The sequence below is a fragment of the Geotrypetes seraphini genome, chromosome 1 (genome assembly GCF_902459505.1).
Source record: "Geotrypetes seraphini chromosome 1, aGeoSer1.1, whole genome shotgun sequence".
NCBI classification, from domain to species: domain Eukaryota; kingdom Metazoa; phylum Chordata; class Amphibia; order Gymnophiona; family Dermophiidae; genus Geotrypetes; species Geotrypetes seraphini.
The window spans coordinates 69751763-69769505 of NC_047084.1; the positions used below are offsets into that span (position 1 = coordinate 69751763).

The 17743-nt window shown below is 43.2% G+C and overlaps 1 protein-coding gene across 4 annotated transcripts in view; it reads left to right on the top strand.

Moving 5' to 3' along the window:
• LMBRD2 (LMBR1 domain containing 2) overlaps positions 1–17743 on the top strand; it is a 132938-nt gene that overhangs the window by 55788 nt on the left and 59407 nt on the right. For all 4 annotated transcript variants that reach the window (XM_033932816.1, XM_033932826.1, XM_033932813.1 and 1 more), the window contains 3 exons: positions 4101–4175; positions 8981–9094; positions 13666–13849. In XM_033932816.1, the coding sequence (XP_033788707.1) occupies positions 4101–4175; positions 8981–9094; positions 13666–13849 (373 nt within the window). The remainder of the gene's footprint in view (positions 1–4100; positions 4176–8980; positions 9095–13665; positions 13850–17743) is intronic.

Genomic DNA, 17743 nt, shown 5'->3' on the forward strand with positions numbered 1-17743 from the left:
CAAAGTTTTGAGAGTTTCTGCCTGTCCCCTTGTGTTCCCTCATCTGAGAAATTCTAAAATCACTGTTTTTGTAGTTTGTTTAATGTAAAAAATATTGCGTTTTGGCATGAATTTCTTAGCGGTGGTCATCTTGGATTTTTAGCGATCTTCTATTTCTAAAGCTCCCTGCTTCTCCAAAACTGCAATTTGTGCCTCAAAACTTGTTGGGATGGAACACCTTAGCTTTTGGGAGACTGCTTTTGTACATCCCATCTGTCTAGAATGTTTCACCTATTGCACTGGAAAAAGAAATGTTGTACTTACCCTTGTAAGCTCTTTTCCAGTAGATAGGTGAGACATTCTAGACTCCTGCCCTGTCCTTTCTGCGCCTGCCTACTGTTTGTGCTTCTCTAAGTTGTTTCTTGGATGCCTGTCAGCCCTTGGGGGCTGGGATGAATTCTGTATATATGTTACTTTTCTGTGGGAGTAGTTTTTGAGCTCCTTTGAGGCTTTTGTTTGCAGGCTGTTTGCAGTTGATGTTCTAATGTTACTTCTTGAGCTGAACGGTTGTTGCTGAACTTGATTGCAATGGGTGTCTCTACTTCACGTTTATGTAGTGACTCTCGGTGGAGATAAGGAGCCCAGTGAAGTACACCAGAGGCACAGAGAAAAAATCTGGAGTGGATTCCTTCAGATGACATGCGACCATGAGGACACTACCCATCTGTCTAGAACAGACTTGGGCAACTCCGGTCCTCGAGGGCCAGAATCCAATCGGGTTTTCAGGATTTCCCCAATGAATATATCATCTATTTGCATGCACTGCTTTCAATGCATATTCATTGGGGAAATCCTGAAAACCCGATTGGATTCTGACCCTTGAGGACTGGAGTTGCCTATGTCTGGTCTAGAATGTCTCGCCTATCTATTGGAAAAGAGCTTACCAGGGTAAGTATATAATATTTTTATAATTAGATCTATATACAAGTATTTGTTTTAAGTATCCGATTAATTGGCTTATTTAAATGGTCATGATACCAGATGAGTTGGTATAACACGAGTGGTACTGACTACTCCTTAGCATTGTAATTTTGTGATACAATATAATAAAGCAGGTACTCCCAAATTTGCTGGTACTATATGCTTTTTAAAATTATATTAAACTTGGAGTCTTTCTATGTTTATGTTTGTTTTATTAACATTTGCTATACCCCTTAAGCATATTACAGATCTAATGGTTTATAATAAAACTAGTATTTTAGCCCGTTACATTAAGGGGTGCTAGAATATATGTATGTCTGTCTTTCTTTCTGTCTGTGCTTCTCCCTGCCCCTGTCTCTTTCTTTTTTTTATTTCTGTCTCTCTCCTTCCCGCTGTCTATCTTTCTTTCTGTCTTTCTCCCTGTCCGCTGTCTTTCTATCTTTCTGTGGCCCCTTGCCTGCCTACCTTTCTTTGTCTTTCTCTATGGCCCCCTTCTTTATCCTCCCCAAAGCAATCCAAGATTGCTCCCTAGCCCCCTTTGTCTCCCCCCCCTGTGCAGCAGCATCATGTCCTCCAACTCCACTTCCTTGTGAAGCAACATTTACCTACCCCCACCCCATTTCCCTGTGCAGCAGCATTCTCCCCCCCTTTATTAAAGGCATAGTCAGCCTGGAGGAGCCGGTCGGGGCGGTGCTCCCGTGTGCAGTGGGTGATTGGCCGTTTTTGCAGTGTCAGATCCTTTAGTTTGGGTGGCTGACTTAGGCCCGAGCGCAGCGTCGGCCTGGAGGAGGCGGGTGGGGCGGGGCGGGGCTCCCGTGCGCAATTCCATGGTCAGCTGCATGGGAGTTTAGAGCGATGCCGACAGCCGTGGCGGCGCCTCAAGCCGCCTTAGCGCTGTCATGGCAACCCGCCGCCGAGCTGTCTTTTCCTTCTCTGCCGACAAGGAATCCCGGGCCTGCTCTCCTTTCCCTTAAGTTCTGGCCCCTCACTCCGGCGGGGGGGAGGGGGGGAAGAAGAAGACCGTAAGCCGCGCATGCGCACTTCCTAGCTACAGCTCACGGAAAATGGATGCACACATAGGAACTGCGCATGCGCGGCTTACCATTTTATTATATTAGATACAGGTACTCTATGTTTTTCTGGGCTAGCAGTGTTCTCCTCAGAAACTTATTGTCAACATGCCAGCCACCTGGGTGAGTATTACACAGTACTGTAAAATTTTCTGTTGTTAGCCAGGTAGCCAGTAAAATCAGCCAGGTGGCATGCCTATTCAAAATGTTCTGGGCAGAACACTGGACAGCCTCCTAACTATTGCAGCTGTATTGATAAGAGCATTGTGTATTTGAGTAGCTAACTTGAACAAATATCAAGTGTGTGATTTCTTTGATATGTACAGCATCTGTAGATAGCAGTTATAGAAATTCTCAGTAGGATTTGATTGTTGAAATAATGCACAAGAATTATTTGGGGGAACCATACTAATGTTTGTTATAACTGAGATCACTAGGAAACACTGGAAAGCATATGTGAAGCTTGATTTAAAATATTAACAGTAATGGAAAACAAGTAGAAGCTCATGAAAAATCTTAGGCGTTTTGGTGATGCTATTTCACACACTAATTTGGAGGCCTGTGGCTTAGGGCAGTGGTTCTCACTGTTTGTAGGATATCCCTAATGAATATGCATGAGAGAGATTTATATGTAATGGAATCTGTCTCATGCATATTCACTAGGGATTTTCTCAAAATCCTACTGGCTGGTAGTCCCCCAGGACATGTTTGAGAACCACTGGCTTAGAGAATGGATTCCGTGTCCCACGCTACAACTCTGCATTTCTGTGGGTTGGCAAGAGAATTTCCTGGCCCAGCTCTCTCTTCCTAAGCTCTATAGAAAGAATATCTTGGCTCCTGCTGTTTCTCCATCTGTGCACAAGAGAATGATCCTTCAGCTCCAAACTGTTTGCCCCTTTCCTGAAGCAGGAGGAGTTGTCCATGGTCTTGCACTCACTGTCTCTCTCTTGCAACCAGACCTGCTTTGACCACTTAACAGAGAATGTTTCTCCATCTGTGCACAAGAGAATGATCCTTCAGCTCCACACTGTTTGCCCCTTTCCTGAAGCAGGAGGAGTTGTCCATGGTCTTGCACTCACTGTCTCTCTCTTGCAACCAGACCTGCTTTGACCACTTAACAGAGAATGTATTAACTGCCTCTATGAAAAGATTCACCCAAGGCAGTGTACAGCAGGTATAGATTAATATAAAATTTAGGGTTTAACAGTATAACAATAGTAAAAATGACCAAATACAATAAACGCATTAAACTTGAAACTAATGATAGGACTACCATGAAACCTATATAAAAAATATACACATTTAACAGCAATGAATTCAAACAGAGATACAATATGACGTCAGTATAATACTAATGAAACGCCTAATAAGCACGCATTAGAGCATTCAGATAACATAGATATGATGGTAATGTTTTTCTACAATACAGCTTACCATGGTGTAGATGTTTAGATGGAGACAAGAAAGGTGGTACAGATATACCTCATATTGCCTGTTTTCATACTATTGCAGTAACAGCTTGTACATAGATCTGTTTGGCTTGTTTTATGTTTAAATCATGTTTATTAGGAAGAAGAAAAATAATGCAGTTACCCAAACTACAAATAACACATCCACAGTTATCCACCTACAGGGTGATAAAGCCAAATGACAATCATACTTAATAACAACTATACTTATCCATCACAATTTCTTACAAGAGTTTTCTGAGTTTGTTTAGCTACACTTGTTGGTTAATTGAGGTGCATAAAGACTTTAGCAAAATAACAAAGAACAGCAGTGGTTTTTGAACCGGGCTTTCCTGGTTCTCTGTCTGCTGTTGTAATCAATATACAACTCCTCCTCTGATATTTTTCACAGTTTTAACCCATCTGACTATAATCAGATTTTGCATATAATAATCCTATTACACAGTATTCCAGGACGCAGAAAAAGAACATGTGCTCACATATTCAGGAGATTGTGTGAAACCTAATTGTGCTGTGTTGTGCAGCATTATTCCATTGTGGTAGCTCTGTGCCTTCTAACTTTGCTCTCCATTTAGAGTAACGGAGTTGTTCTCTTTTGCAGGAGGTCCGTAAGGTGAGCGAATGTATTAAATACAACCATCCTTTGAGAAAATGTGTGGACACAATACTAAGAAAGGTAATTAAGTGATATTGTTGCTGCTTCAAAGACTAAAGAGGTTAGGGCTTTTCAGCTTGGAAAAGAGACGGCTGATTGATTGAAATCTACAAAATCCTGAGTGGTGTTGAATGGGTACAAGTGTATCAATTTTTTACTGCATCAAAGGGACACTCAATGAAGTTACAAAGTAATACATTTAAAACCAATAAGAGGAAATATTTTTTCATTCAGAGAATAGTTAAGCTCTGGAATGCTTTGCTAGAGTAGTGTTTTTCAACCGCTGTTCCGCGGCACACTAGTGTGCCGCGAGATGTTGCCTGGTGTGCCGCAGGGCCGCCATCAGGGCAGTACTACCAGTCCTGCATTCAGGGGCCCGGAGCTGACAGGGAGCCCGGGTTCCCCCAGGGTCCTAGGCAGTGTTCTAAGGCAGGGGCGCCAGTAGCTCGCCAAGGCAAAGTGAGTCGATCACCCAGGACTCACTTTGTCTTGGCGATCTAATCTATCGAGCCGATAAGTCTTCTTCTCCCCGACGTCAATTCTGCAGTCGGAGAGGAAGTTTGGGCCAGCCAATCGCTGCCTGGCTGGGCGGAACTTCCTCTCCGATTGCAGAATTGACGTCGGGGAGAGGAAGACTGATCGGCCCGAAGCAGGGAGAGCATGCGTCGACGTCGGCGTCGGCTTTGGGGCCTGCTATCCATTGGTGGGTCCTGTGCCCCGATGGCAGCAGCAGTGGCAGTGGCTTGGGGAACGGCAGGGAGAAAGAAAGAAAGGGGGCAGGCAGGGAAACAGAAGGAAAGAAGAGAAACAGAAAAAAAGAAAGAAAGGTCAGGGAGAGAGGAAGAAAAAGTTGGGGGAGGGAATGAGGTGTGGAGGAGAGAAAGCATACAGGCTGATAGAAGGGAAGAAAGATTGGATGCACAGTCAGAAGAAGAAAGTGCAACCAGAAATCACCAGACAAGGTAGGAAAATTATTTTATTTTAAATTTAGCAAAGTGGAGGCAGTATTACCACAGTTTTCAAAGGAATTTGCCCAAATAACTTAATAGTTAACTGGGTAAATTCCCAGAGATGAAAACTTCCCTTCACTTACTATGCACAGTTCTGAATTTATATCTGCTGTCTATATTTTACAATATGGTCACCTTTTACTAAACCACAATAGTGGTTTTTAGCGCAGGGAGCCTATGGGCGTCAAGATTCCAGCCAGAATATCAGCTTTGTGTTCAGCCAAACAGGCCCAGGTTTCGCACTGAATAAAGTATTTTATAATTTTTCACTATTCTGTTTACTTAATATTTCATAATAAAGTAATTATAAAATACTTTCTTTGTGTTTGATTCCTATTCAAGAGAATTACTTTATATATAGTCAATATAGGCACAGAGTTAAATTTTTTAACATTTTCTAATGGTGGTGTGCCTCGTGATTTTTTTCATGAAACAAGTGTGCCTTTGCCCAAAAAAGGTTGAAAAACACTGTGCTAGAGGATGTGGTAAGAGCAATTTAATGTAGCTGGTTTTAATTCCTGGAGGAAAAGTCCATAAACTACTGTTGAGACAGACATGGAAGAAGCCACTGCTTGCCCTGAATTGATGGCATGGAATGCTGCTACTATTTGGGTTTTTGCCAAGTACTTGTGACTTGGATTGGCCTCCGTGAAGACAGGATACTGGTCTATATGGACCATCGGTCTGATCCAGTAAGGCTATTCTTATGTTCTTACATAGTACTTTTTGAATAAATGGTTATATTTCTTGAAGTCTTACTAGCGTAAGTAGTTGAGCAATTAAAAAAAACTGTTTATGTGTTTCATGTAACATAATAGCTTAGTAATAAAGTAGATTTCAACAGACATAGTTACCTACTCAGTTTCTCTAGTTTTCACTGCTGAGGTTAAGGATTTGTAACAACTATATTTCCTATGTGTTTGTAAATAAGAAATATATAGTAATATACTGTAGTAGATGAGGGCAGATAAAAATCAAATGACCCATCTGGTTTGTCCTGGAAAGAGATTCGGGTTGTAGCGGCCACTCAGTGTAGGCTACCTTACTATGCCTTCATTTTGTAATGTAAACACACATACCATACATGTAGACTAGTAAGAGAGCCCATTGCTAAATAATGGGAAATGCTTACTGACACTTGTATTACTTTGATTGGGGAGGCCTGGGTTGCCCGCTAGCTGCTTCATTTTTATCTTCCCGCTAGTTGCACAAACATTGAAGGTCTGGGAGTAGGACTGAAGAAAGCAAACACAAATAGGAATGAAGGGAGGCAGATCTTAAAACAATTTTCAGAAGACTGTTCATCTTTTTCTTTATTAAAAATGTCTATACTACTTATAATGACTCAATAGTCAATTCAAAGTGGTTTACAGTAAACATCCATAATTTCAGAAACATGACATATAAACCATTTCACATGAAATACTGATCAAAACTTAATAACATTTCTCACCCAAAATACCTCATAATGGACTAACACCATAGTATCATCAGAAGTAGTCTGTAAAGGGCAGTGTCTTCAATTTTCTTTTGAATTTACAAACATCCATTTCCGCTCTTAATTCCTTAGGTAAAGCATTCTTCCACACTGGGGCCATCACTGAAAACATCCTCACCCTGATAGGCTCAAATTTAATCCTTTAACAGAAGAGATTTCCAACAAGTTTTCTTGTCCAGAACATAGGGCCCACAGTGGTACATATTTGTGTAATCTGGTAAACAGATATTGTGGTTCAGTTAAATGCAGGACTTTAAATGTCAGTAGCAGAATCTTAAATTTCATCCTGCTCTCAACTGGGAGCCTATGCAACTTCTTTTAACAATGGGGTGGCACTCGTTTGTCATGATTTTCTCAGCAAGAATCTTGTTGCTACATTTTGCACTGTTTGGATTTGTCAAATCAAATACTTTGGTAATAGCAACAGGACAACATTACAATAGTCATAAACAGAGAGAACAAATGAAATAACTACATTTGTCATCGCCTGAAAAGAAAGATATGATTTCAGTCCTCTAATCCAGTACAATTTCCCATAGGCATTTTTCACAATACGCTGAACTTGTATTGACATATCCCAGTTTGGATCCAACCATACACCCAAGTCTCTTACTCCACCACAGATGATTCTACCAAAGAGCTATTTAATGTCAACTTATAACTTGGGCTCTTCCCACCCCATTTATTAATGTGCAGTATTTATTTATCTTTATTTAGTACTAGTCCATTGGCCTGAAACCATTCATTCACTGGGATGATCAATTGAACGTCATCGGCATGCATGTAGCATTCCCATCCCAAATCTCTAATAAACTCCCCCAAAGGTTTTAGGAATATATTGAACAGCATGGGGGATAGAGCAGACCCCTGAGGGACTCGTATATCTATATTTCTCCAGTCACTTTTATTATTAGGTCATTGGTTCAAATCCCATGCCGCTCCTTGTGACCCTAGGCCAGTCACTTAATCCCCCCCATTGCCCTAGGTTCATTAGATAGAGTGTGAGCCCACCAGGACAGATATGGAAAAATGATTGAGTACCTGAATGTGAACCACTTAGGCATGTAAGTGGTATATAAATACAATTTAAAAAAATCTCCCTGCAGTTCCACTCTCATCATCCTATTGGATAAAAATGATTGAATCTATAATTCCCTACATCATATCCCCAGCAGCACATGTTAGACTAGGTCAAATTCTGCTGAGAGGTCTGAAAATACCAGCAACATATCCTTCCCCCTCTCCTGTTGCTTTAAAACTGAGTCTTTCCACCACTACCAAAACAGTCTCAGTACTCAAGTGCCTTCTAAACCCTGACTGGGCTAGTCTAATCTAGAAAAATCTTTCAAAAAAGATGAGATCTGCTGGCAGACTAACTTATCCACTAATTTTTATATCCATGGCTGGTTTGCTACAGATCTAAAATTTGCAGTATTCTCCAGATCTTTATCTTTACTCTTAAAATGTGCTTAATAACTGAGTATTTCCAGTTTTTCGGTACCTGACCTATCTTCAGTGAACAATTAAAAACGTTAACCTCAGACCCACTAAACCTTTCATCAAGTATTTCGGACAATTGTCTAAAGATGGAGGACATGGTTTCACCCCTCTCAGCATCCTCTTAATGTGTCTCAGTAACCTGCTGAAACTCTTCCATCATGTCTTCTGTCCCCTCCCAAGCCTCATCTAAAATTATTTCATCACTCAGTCCGTCTTTCTATAATTTCCTTAGCTTTTCCCTGAAGAATCTGCACTAAACGCTCCGATCATCACTAAACCAGTTTGACTGGTTTAGCGATTGACCTAATTTGCCGACCCAGTGTAGAAAATGGCTCACCACATGCTTTTCAGTGTGTTTGTACATTCTCCAAATCTGCCATGCAAACAAGATCATTAATATTAAAACTAGCCTACTGACTGATGCCCTAACATTGCTTCGCCATGCACTGAATTTAGCGATCAAAATGACACAGGAATTGTCAACAAAATTTATGATGTTTTTAACCTGAAATGATTGGGAAAAAGCTTGAAATGTTTTTCTTTCTGTGTTGTCTTTAGTGTGTATTGTGTCCTGTTGACATATTGCCTCTTGAACAAAAAGAAAATTTTAAAAAATCAAAATGAATAATCTCTTAAATGATACAAGAAGCTAAACAAAATGACAATTTTTTAGCCTGTGTTCCCCTGATAGGCACCGGTTCAGAGATTGTTTCGAGTTAAAAAGAGTCACTTGTTAAATTATCATGATTTGAATAACTTAATGTGATGATTGATGTATCACAAACAAAATCTTTCATTAATGAATCATTTGTCTTCAGTGTCCTCCTGAGTACCAGGAAAAAATGGGTAGAAACATGGATGATTATGAAGATTTTGATGAAAAGCAGAATAATTATCCAAGTGAGAAAAGTCTAGTCAAACTTCACAAACAGGTAAATGTTGAAAATCCCAACAGTAACCATAAAATTTGGGTGGGTGGGTGTTTTCAGCTGAAGATAGGTATACTGAACCCCTAGCCCTAGAGTTCAGCTTTCATGTTTTTGTAACACAGATAAGATAGGTAATTCTCACCCTTTTGAAACAGGGTTTACTTTCACTGGCCTCTGTGAAGACAAAAAAATTTGTCTTTGACATTTTTGAACAAGCATACTTTCCTTTTGTAAGATGAGTGAAAGGACAACACTTAGGGCTCCTTTTATCAACGGTGCTCTAGCGTTTTTAGCGCATGCACCGGATTAGCGCGAGCTACCCAAAAAAACTACCGCCTGCTCAAGAGGAGGCAGTAGTGGCTAGCATGCGCGGCATTTTAGTGCCTTTGTAAAAGGAGCCCTTAGGCTTTTTGTGTTATCTAAGAAATATAGTAGCACAGCCAGGCCACTCACCACCAGCCTTTTTGTGCATTTGGGGAAGGCAGCTTCTGTTTGCTTTCTTTTGGATTGGATCTGAGTTAGAGATTAAAGCATTTAAAATATTTATCTGGAAGAAATTGTGTGTGAGGTAAAGGGTTTTGCATTTTGAGGGATTGTAAAGTGTTTTGCTGAGTTTATGCTGTGCTCAGTATAGATAGGCATAAAAATAAATTTACTAATACCAGCACTATTTGAGGCTGCTGCTATTCCAATGAGAAAGCATGAAAATTTTTGTAGTAGAGAAACAGTTCTAATTATGTTTCTAGGCTTGCTCTTCTGAAGTAGGCTGTGTTATCCCAGGACAATCAGGCAGCATATTCTTACATTTGGATGACGACAAGTCCAACAAGTACAGTGTAACTTTAAAACTTGAAGACCTTGCCGGCATTAGCTTTCCATGGAACTGAGAAGCCGTTTCTTTCAGTTTCTCTCAGCACATGTACTATTTGCATCTATTTTAGATGTAGTTTTTAAGTTTCAAGTTTATTAAATTTTTACTATACCGACCATCAACGAGTATCTAGCCGGTTTACAAGTTAAAAATAGTACAATAAATAATATGTACTATTATATGTACTTTTTGTGCATATGTTTTTTTATTAATACTTTTGTGCCTTCCCATTAACCTGGTTTTATTTTTTATCGAGTTTTTGTTTTGGGCCCTCTTAAGCCTCTCTTTTGGCCAGGATCGTCGAGCCTTTTTTAGTTTCCAATCTGCTTAACCTCTCCGAACCATTCAGTCTTTTGACCTCACATCCGCAGTTTTTCCTTCAGTGTCCAAAGCTTCTAGCGGATTTAAGCGGTTTTCTTGGTTCCACAGGGCTATTTCTCATACTGATCCACATGGCTGTTGCTTTCTGTACCTAGGTCCTGATCACCTTGATTTTTTTCTTGCTCACTCTGTTCAAAATTAAAGAAAAGATCACTAAAAGCCAGGAAATTACAGTTTGAAAAACTTTTTGAGTTGTCTGTTTCTACATCAGAAATGGCAGGTGTCTCCAATGCTGATCCTCAGCACCTGATAACTCCAGTACCAACAGCATCGACATCATTTACGTCACTGGTGCTGCCGGCATTGGTGGAGCCTTGTTAAAAGGCTAAGAAGCATAAACACTCGTCCCTCTCCAGGAACGCTTCAGCATCATCTCGGGCATCTTCAGAATTGATGCATTCTAAGCACCGATGCACCAAAGAAAGATCACCATCTGGATAGTTGGCATCACCTTTGAAATGTGCCTCAATATCGGGGTCACAAGTGCTTTGAGATTCAATAAGGCATCTATGATACCAGTGCCAGTACCTGTTAACAGTGCAATCTCTGCAGGAACAGCTTTCCACGTTGTTTCAGAAAGTGTTAGCTGTGGTTCCGCATTCACAAAAGATGCAAAATCCTGCTCAAACAATGCCAACCTCAGCTCAGTCCGAGCATTGCCTGGATACTTGATTAAGGCATAAATCTGGGAATATGCATTTTCAAGCATCAGCGTCTATGGTCGACGTAAATGACTGATGCACGTCATCAGCACCCAGACATCGAACATCTACATTCTCAGTGCTCCTAACGATGTTCATCGAGGCACTCTAGTCAATGTTCATGTCGACATCACCCTCTATAGCCTTGATGCTCCTCTTGATCTCCTTGAAGTCGTTCTCAACTAAGAGAACCTGGTATCGAGGACTATGTCTCTAATTTAATTCTGCACTCTTCTAGTAATTGTCCAGAGTTGTCAGTGAATGAATCTTATGCTTCTTCCTCATCTCCTTCCCTGCCTCATCTTTTGGCGCAAACCTCCTGCCATTTTTGTTGCCCTCCTCTGACCGCTTCAAGTCTTCTTATGTCCTTTGCCAGATACAGTCTCCAAAACTGAACACAATACTCCCAAGTGGGGCCTCTACAGGGGCATCAACACTGTCTTTCTTCTACTGGTTTACGCCTCTTTCTAGATAGTCCAGCATCCTTCTGGCAACAGCCACCGCCTTGTCACACTGTTTCTTTGCCTTTGGATCTTCGGACACTATCACCCCAAGCGCCCTCTCCCCTTTCATACATATCAGCCTGTCACCTCCCAGTACATAAGGCTCCTTCTGATTACTAATCCGCAAAAGCATTACTCTGCATTTCTTTGCATTGAATTTTAGTTGCCAGATATTAGACCATTCCTCTAACTTTTGCAGATCCTTTTTCATGTTTTCCACTCCCTCCTTGGTGTCTGCTCTGTTACAAATCTTGGTATCATTTGCAAAAAGGCAAACCTTTCCTTCTAATCCTTCAGCAATGTCACTCACAGACATATTGAACAGGATTGGCCCCAGCACTGAACCCTGAGGGATTCAACTATTCACCTTTCCTCCGAGCAAATTCCAATAACCACCACTCTCTGGTGTCTGTCCATTAACCAGTTTCTAATCCAGTTCACCACTTTGGGTCCTAACTTCAGCCTGTCAAGTTTGTTCAAGAGCTTTCTATGAGGAATTGTGTCAAAGGCTTTGCTGAAATCTAAGTAAATTGCATCTAGCATATGTCCTTGAACCAATTGTCCGGTTATCCAATCAAAAAAATCAATTGGGTTTGTTTGGCACGATTTACCTTTAGTAAAGCCATGTTGCTTCGGATCCTGTAACCTATTAGATACTAGGAATTTCACTATCCTTTATTTCAGCAACACTTCCATTATTTTTCCAGCAACCGAAGTGAGGCTTACCAGCCTGTTCCCGCTTCCTCTCTGTGACTACTTTTGTGAATAGGGACCACATCTGCTCTTCTCCAATTCCCAGGGACCATGCCCATCTCCAGAGATTTGTTGAACAAGTCTTTTTAATAGGACCCGCCAGAACCTCTCTGAGCTCTTTCAGTATCCTGGGATGGATCCCGTCTAGTCCCATTGCTTTGTCCACCTTCAATTTTTCAAGTTGTTCATAAACACTTTCCTCCATGAACAGCACAGAATCTACTCCATTTTCGTGTGTAACTTTGCCAGAGAATCGCGGTCCTTCTCCAGGATTTTCTTCAATGAACACAAAACAGAAGTATTTGTTTAGCATGTTTGCTTTTTATTCATCACTCTCCACATGTCGGTTCATAGCATCTTTTAATTTCGCAATTCCATTTTTCATCTTCCCCCCTTTCACTAATATATCTGAAAAAAAATTTTTTCTCCCTGTTTTACGTTTTTAGCCATTTGCTCTTCCGTTTGTGCTTTCGACAGATATATCTCTCTCTTGGCTTCTTTCAGTTTCACCTGGTAGTCCTTTCTGTACTCCTCTTCTTGGTTTGTTTATTTTTTTATATTTCAGTAACGCCAACTCTTTTGCCTTTATTTTCCCTGCCACTATTTTGGAGAACCATATCGGTTTCCTTTTTCTCTTGTTTTTATTTATTTTCTTCACATAAAGGTCTGTAGCCATTTTTATTGCTCCTTTTAGTTTAGACCACTGTTTTTCCACTTCTTTTATGTCCTCCCATCCTAACAGCTCTTTCTTCAGGTACTCTCCCATTTTATCATGTGACCTCTTCGCCGTTTTAGATTCATTCATTTGTAATTTTTCAATTTGTATTTTGTATTCTTTAATTTTTGGACTGCATTTCAATTAAAATTTGTAATCGTGATTAATCGCACAATTAAATATATGCTGTTATTTTTTTCCCCCACTGCAGCATCTTGTGACTCTTGACCAGTGAGAAGGTTAAGTGATTTGTCCAGAGTCACAAGGTGCTGCAGTAGCTTTAAAAAAACATTTTTGTTTTGACAAGTTCCATTAAAAAGATTTTTGTTTGCTACATGTGTTTTTGGTAAGAGTACATTTCATCTCTTGGTTAAATCGTGAATAAATGAATCATTGGTGTAACCCTTTGCCTGTGCTGCTGAAAGATAGTAGTATGTTACACAGATTAAAATGCACAGGGCTAGATTTTTTTAAGCCAGTTGGGTAATTAATTTTCTCTCATCAACTTTCCAATTGGATAACTTTCCAAGAGTAAGCCTTGTGCAGTTTGTACTCTAGTGCATTATGCACATTAATTTTTTGGCAATGTGCTAATTGAAATCTAAAACATGCTTTTTGTAATAGCTACTGCCTGCTTTCTCTTTACTTAGGTCATTTATTCAGTTCAGCGGCATCGGCGCACACAAGTGCAATGGAAGATTCTTTTAGAACAAGCATTCTACTTGGAGGATGTGGCTAAAAATGAAAGCAGTGCAACACGGCAATTTGTGCATACCTTTCCACCCCAAGAACCAGAGAACTACCTTTTCCGCCGCTTTTATACACCCACTGTTGGTATGTGCCATGGATTACAGGGCTGCTGTTTGCATAATTTAGACTAGAGATAGGCAGCCTTTATACACAGAGGCCCTGATTCTGCTAAGAGCGTCCCTATTGTAGGCAGCTGTAGGCATCCTACAGCTGTCTAATCAGCCAATCGGGAGGAACGTTTTCTAAAAAAAAATGCTCCCCAGGCAGGCCGTCTATATTGAAGGCGCCTCCGGGAGCCTAGGGAGGCCCACAAGCCCGTCTAAGCTTGCCTAAGGCTAGGCGGTAGCCTTAGGCGGCCCTGCGCGTCTCCCTAGCAGAGCGGGAGACGCTTACTATGTAGGCTTACAATGCTGGCCTACATAGTAAGTGGACGCGGCCGCTATACTTTATTGCGGCAAGGGATCTCCCTTCCGTGATTAGCATAGTGGCCACAGCTACGGCCGCTAGTCTCCCCAACCCCCCTCCCCCGATGAACGCAGCAGGAGGGTGCCCAACCCCTCCTGCTGAAAGAACCCGCACCCCCCAAAGATCGCCGGCAGGAGGATAGGCAGCCCCTCCTTCCGGTCCCCCCTCCAACGACCCTCCCAAATAAAATGCCCTAACCGCCCTCCCCGGACCCCCCTAGCGGCCTCCCTGTAGATTGCCGGCAGGAGGGTGCCCAACCTCTCCTGCCGGACCCCCCCAGGAACCCCCCACCCCGAAGCCCCCCTCAAGCTTACCACCAAATTGGATGGACGGGTCTTCTCACCCTTCTGCTGGCGATCTTCGGGGAGGCCACTGGGGGGGTCCGGGGAGGGCGGTTAGGGCATTTTGTTTGGGGAGTTGTTGGAGGGGGGTCCGGCAGGAGGGGTTGGGTACCCTCCTGCTGGCGATCTTTGGGGGGGGCGGGTTCTTTCGGCAGGAGGGGTTGGGAACCCTCCTGCTGTGATCGTTGGGGAGACTGGCAGCCGTAACTGCAGCCGCTATGCTAATCACGGCAGGAAGATCCCTTGCTGCGATAAAAGTATAACAGCCGCGTCTAAACTCTCTAAACAAAAAACCTGATTCTGTAACTGGCGTCTGCAACATGGACAGGAGAGCAATTACGCTTATAAAAGCATGTTTTCAAGACACAACATGGGCATTTCATAAGCACAGGAGGGAAGTTAGGCAGATAAAACCATGATTTCAGCCAGTGGCGTACCTAGGGGGGGGGGGCGGTCCGTCCCGGGTGCACGCCCCAAGGGGATGCACAGTAGAGAGCTGAACGGGGACGACGGGGGAACCGCAGGGATCCCACGGGGTTCAATACAATTCGAGCCGCGAGGCTTGTCTTATGTTCCTACCTGCCCTGCCGCAGCACACATAGCCAACTGGAAGTCTTCCCCAATGTCAGCTAATGCAAAGCCCACACTCCGACGTCAGCGCTGACATCAAGGAAGACTTCCGGTCGGCTATGTGTGCTGCGACAGGGCAGGCAGGAAATAGAAGACGAGCCTCGCGGCTCGAGCTCCATTTGGATGAGAAAGTTCGTAATTTGTTGGCAGATGAGGGCTGGACATGAACGTGGGAGGCAAATGCGGGACAGAAGGAGGTCAAACTTGGGAGGCAAATGCGGAACACAAAAGGGGGAGGGAGCGCGTTTTTGGACACAAGGCATGAACTTGGGAGAGAGGATGGAGGAAGGGAGGGAAAGAAGTGAGGGAGGGAGTGCGTTTTTGGACACAAGGCATGAACTTGAGAGAGAGGATGGAGGAAGGGAGGGAAAGAGGTGGGGGAGGGAGTCCGTTTTTGGACACAGAAGGCATGAACTTGGGAGGGAAAGACATGCTGAGGTGGGGGAGAGAATGCGTTTTTGGACACAGAAGGCATGGACTTGGGAGATAGGGAGGGAAAAAGATGCTGAGGTGGGGGAGGGAATGCGTTTTTGGATACAGAAGGCATGAACTTGGGAGAGAGGAAGGTGAGGGAAAGAGATGCTGAGGTGGGGGAGGGAATGTGTTTTTGGACACAGAAGGCATGAACTTGGGAGAGAGGAAGGGAGGGAAAGAGATGGTTGTGGACGCGGGGAATGGAAGAAAGGAGAATTTTTGGTCATAGGGAGGGAGGTACAGATGAGAGGGAGAAATATTGTGGTGGAATGGACAGATTGAAATGAATGTAAGAGGGAGGAATGTTGGACATAGTGGTGAAGGGAATGGAGAGAGATGTGGCATGGTGCTGGAGAGGGGTGATAGAAGGAGAAATGTTGGGCATGCTGCTGGTGGGCAGGCACGAAAGATGAGAAAGGGATAAATGCTGGACCATGGTAGGAGGAACCAATGGACAGCAACAGAAGAATTTACAGAAGATGGGAAAGCGGAAAAAAGAATCTGGGACCAACTTTATGGAAAAATAAGTCTCCAGACAACAAAGGTAAAAAACGGAATTTATTGACTAAAATATGTTAGCTTTGGGAAATGTATATAGCAGATGTCTTTGTATTGTGTTCAAAAGAAAAGGAAATACATTTCTGGTTTTATTTCTACAGTGTTGAAGTACTTGCTGACCCTTTCTGTGACTGGTGGGGATCCCCAAGCACCGCCAGCAGAGGACCTCCTCTAGAGACGGCCAGAACTCCCCTCCACCAAGCACAGCAGTCGCTGGCAACATCCATGAGCCACTGAGGTGCTAGCATCTGTGACTCAGGGACGCTACTGCTGCCTGCCAAGCTTGGCAAAAGGGACCCTGGCCAACTGCAAAGGAAGTCCTCAGCTGACAGCTTGGGGGTTCTCATCAGCTGAGTATTTATATTTTGTATTTACATTAGAGGCTCTAGTAGAAACCCGTTTACAAAGTATGTATTCTTCCCAATTAATATTTCCAAATTAATAAAGTGTCTTTGCTTATTTGTAAATGGGTCTCTCTACCAGAGCCTTTAATTCAGTAGCATAATTAAATGAAATAACTATTTCTGAAGTTTATAGGGACGGGCGGGGGCGAAGGGGATTCCTTGCAGGGACGGGTGGGATTTTTGCGGGCATGGGTGGGATTTCTGTCCCTGCGCAATTCTTTAGTGCACAGCCGGCCACCCTCCCTATTCTGCCGATGCTGCTTTCCTTAACCAGCAGCAGCGGCAGTAAACAGGGGTGTCCGCGGGTGCTCACCAGCGTTGCTCATCTTCTGGCCGGCTCCCCTGCTGAAAGCCGCGGGCATCTGCGGTGGCGTCGGAAGCGTTCCCTCTGATGTCACAACGTCAGAGAGAAGGCTTCTGACGCAGCCTGCCAGACATGCTGGGCAGGGAAGGGGGGAGGGTAGAAATGCTGCACAGGGAAGGGGGTAGGGTAGAAATACTGCACAGGCAAGGAGGGAGACATGCTGCTGCTGCAGCACCCAATTGGGGAGAGAGAGGGAAGAAGGGAGAAGGAAGACAAGGGAGAGAACCAGAGATGCCAAGTCCATGGGAGGGAGGGAAAGGAAAAAAAGGAAAGGAGATACCAGAGCATGGAGGGGGAGGAAGAGATGCCATGGCATGAGGGAAGGGATGGAGATAGAGATACCACACCATGGTGTGGAGTGAAAAGGAAGGAAGGAAGGAAGGAAAGGAGAAAGAGAGAGATGCCAAAGCATAGGGGAGGTGGTGGAGACAGAAAAATGGAGAGGGGTGAAGCTGAAATGAATCATGTGCAAAGGAGAGAAGGGACCCCAGATATACAGTTTATTGAAGGGACATAGAAAGAGGGAAGATGCCATATGGAAGAGAGAGAGAGGGTGGACAGTAGATGGAAGGGGCAGAGAGAGTGTGGGCAGTAGATGGAAGTGGTAGAGAGAGGGCAGAAGCTGGGTGGAAGGGACAAACAGAGGGCAGATGTTGCATGGAAGGGAGAGAGGACAAACGCTGTATAGAAAGAAGAGAGCAAAGAGAAGATGATTAAAGCAGAAACGACAAAAAGTAGAAAA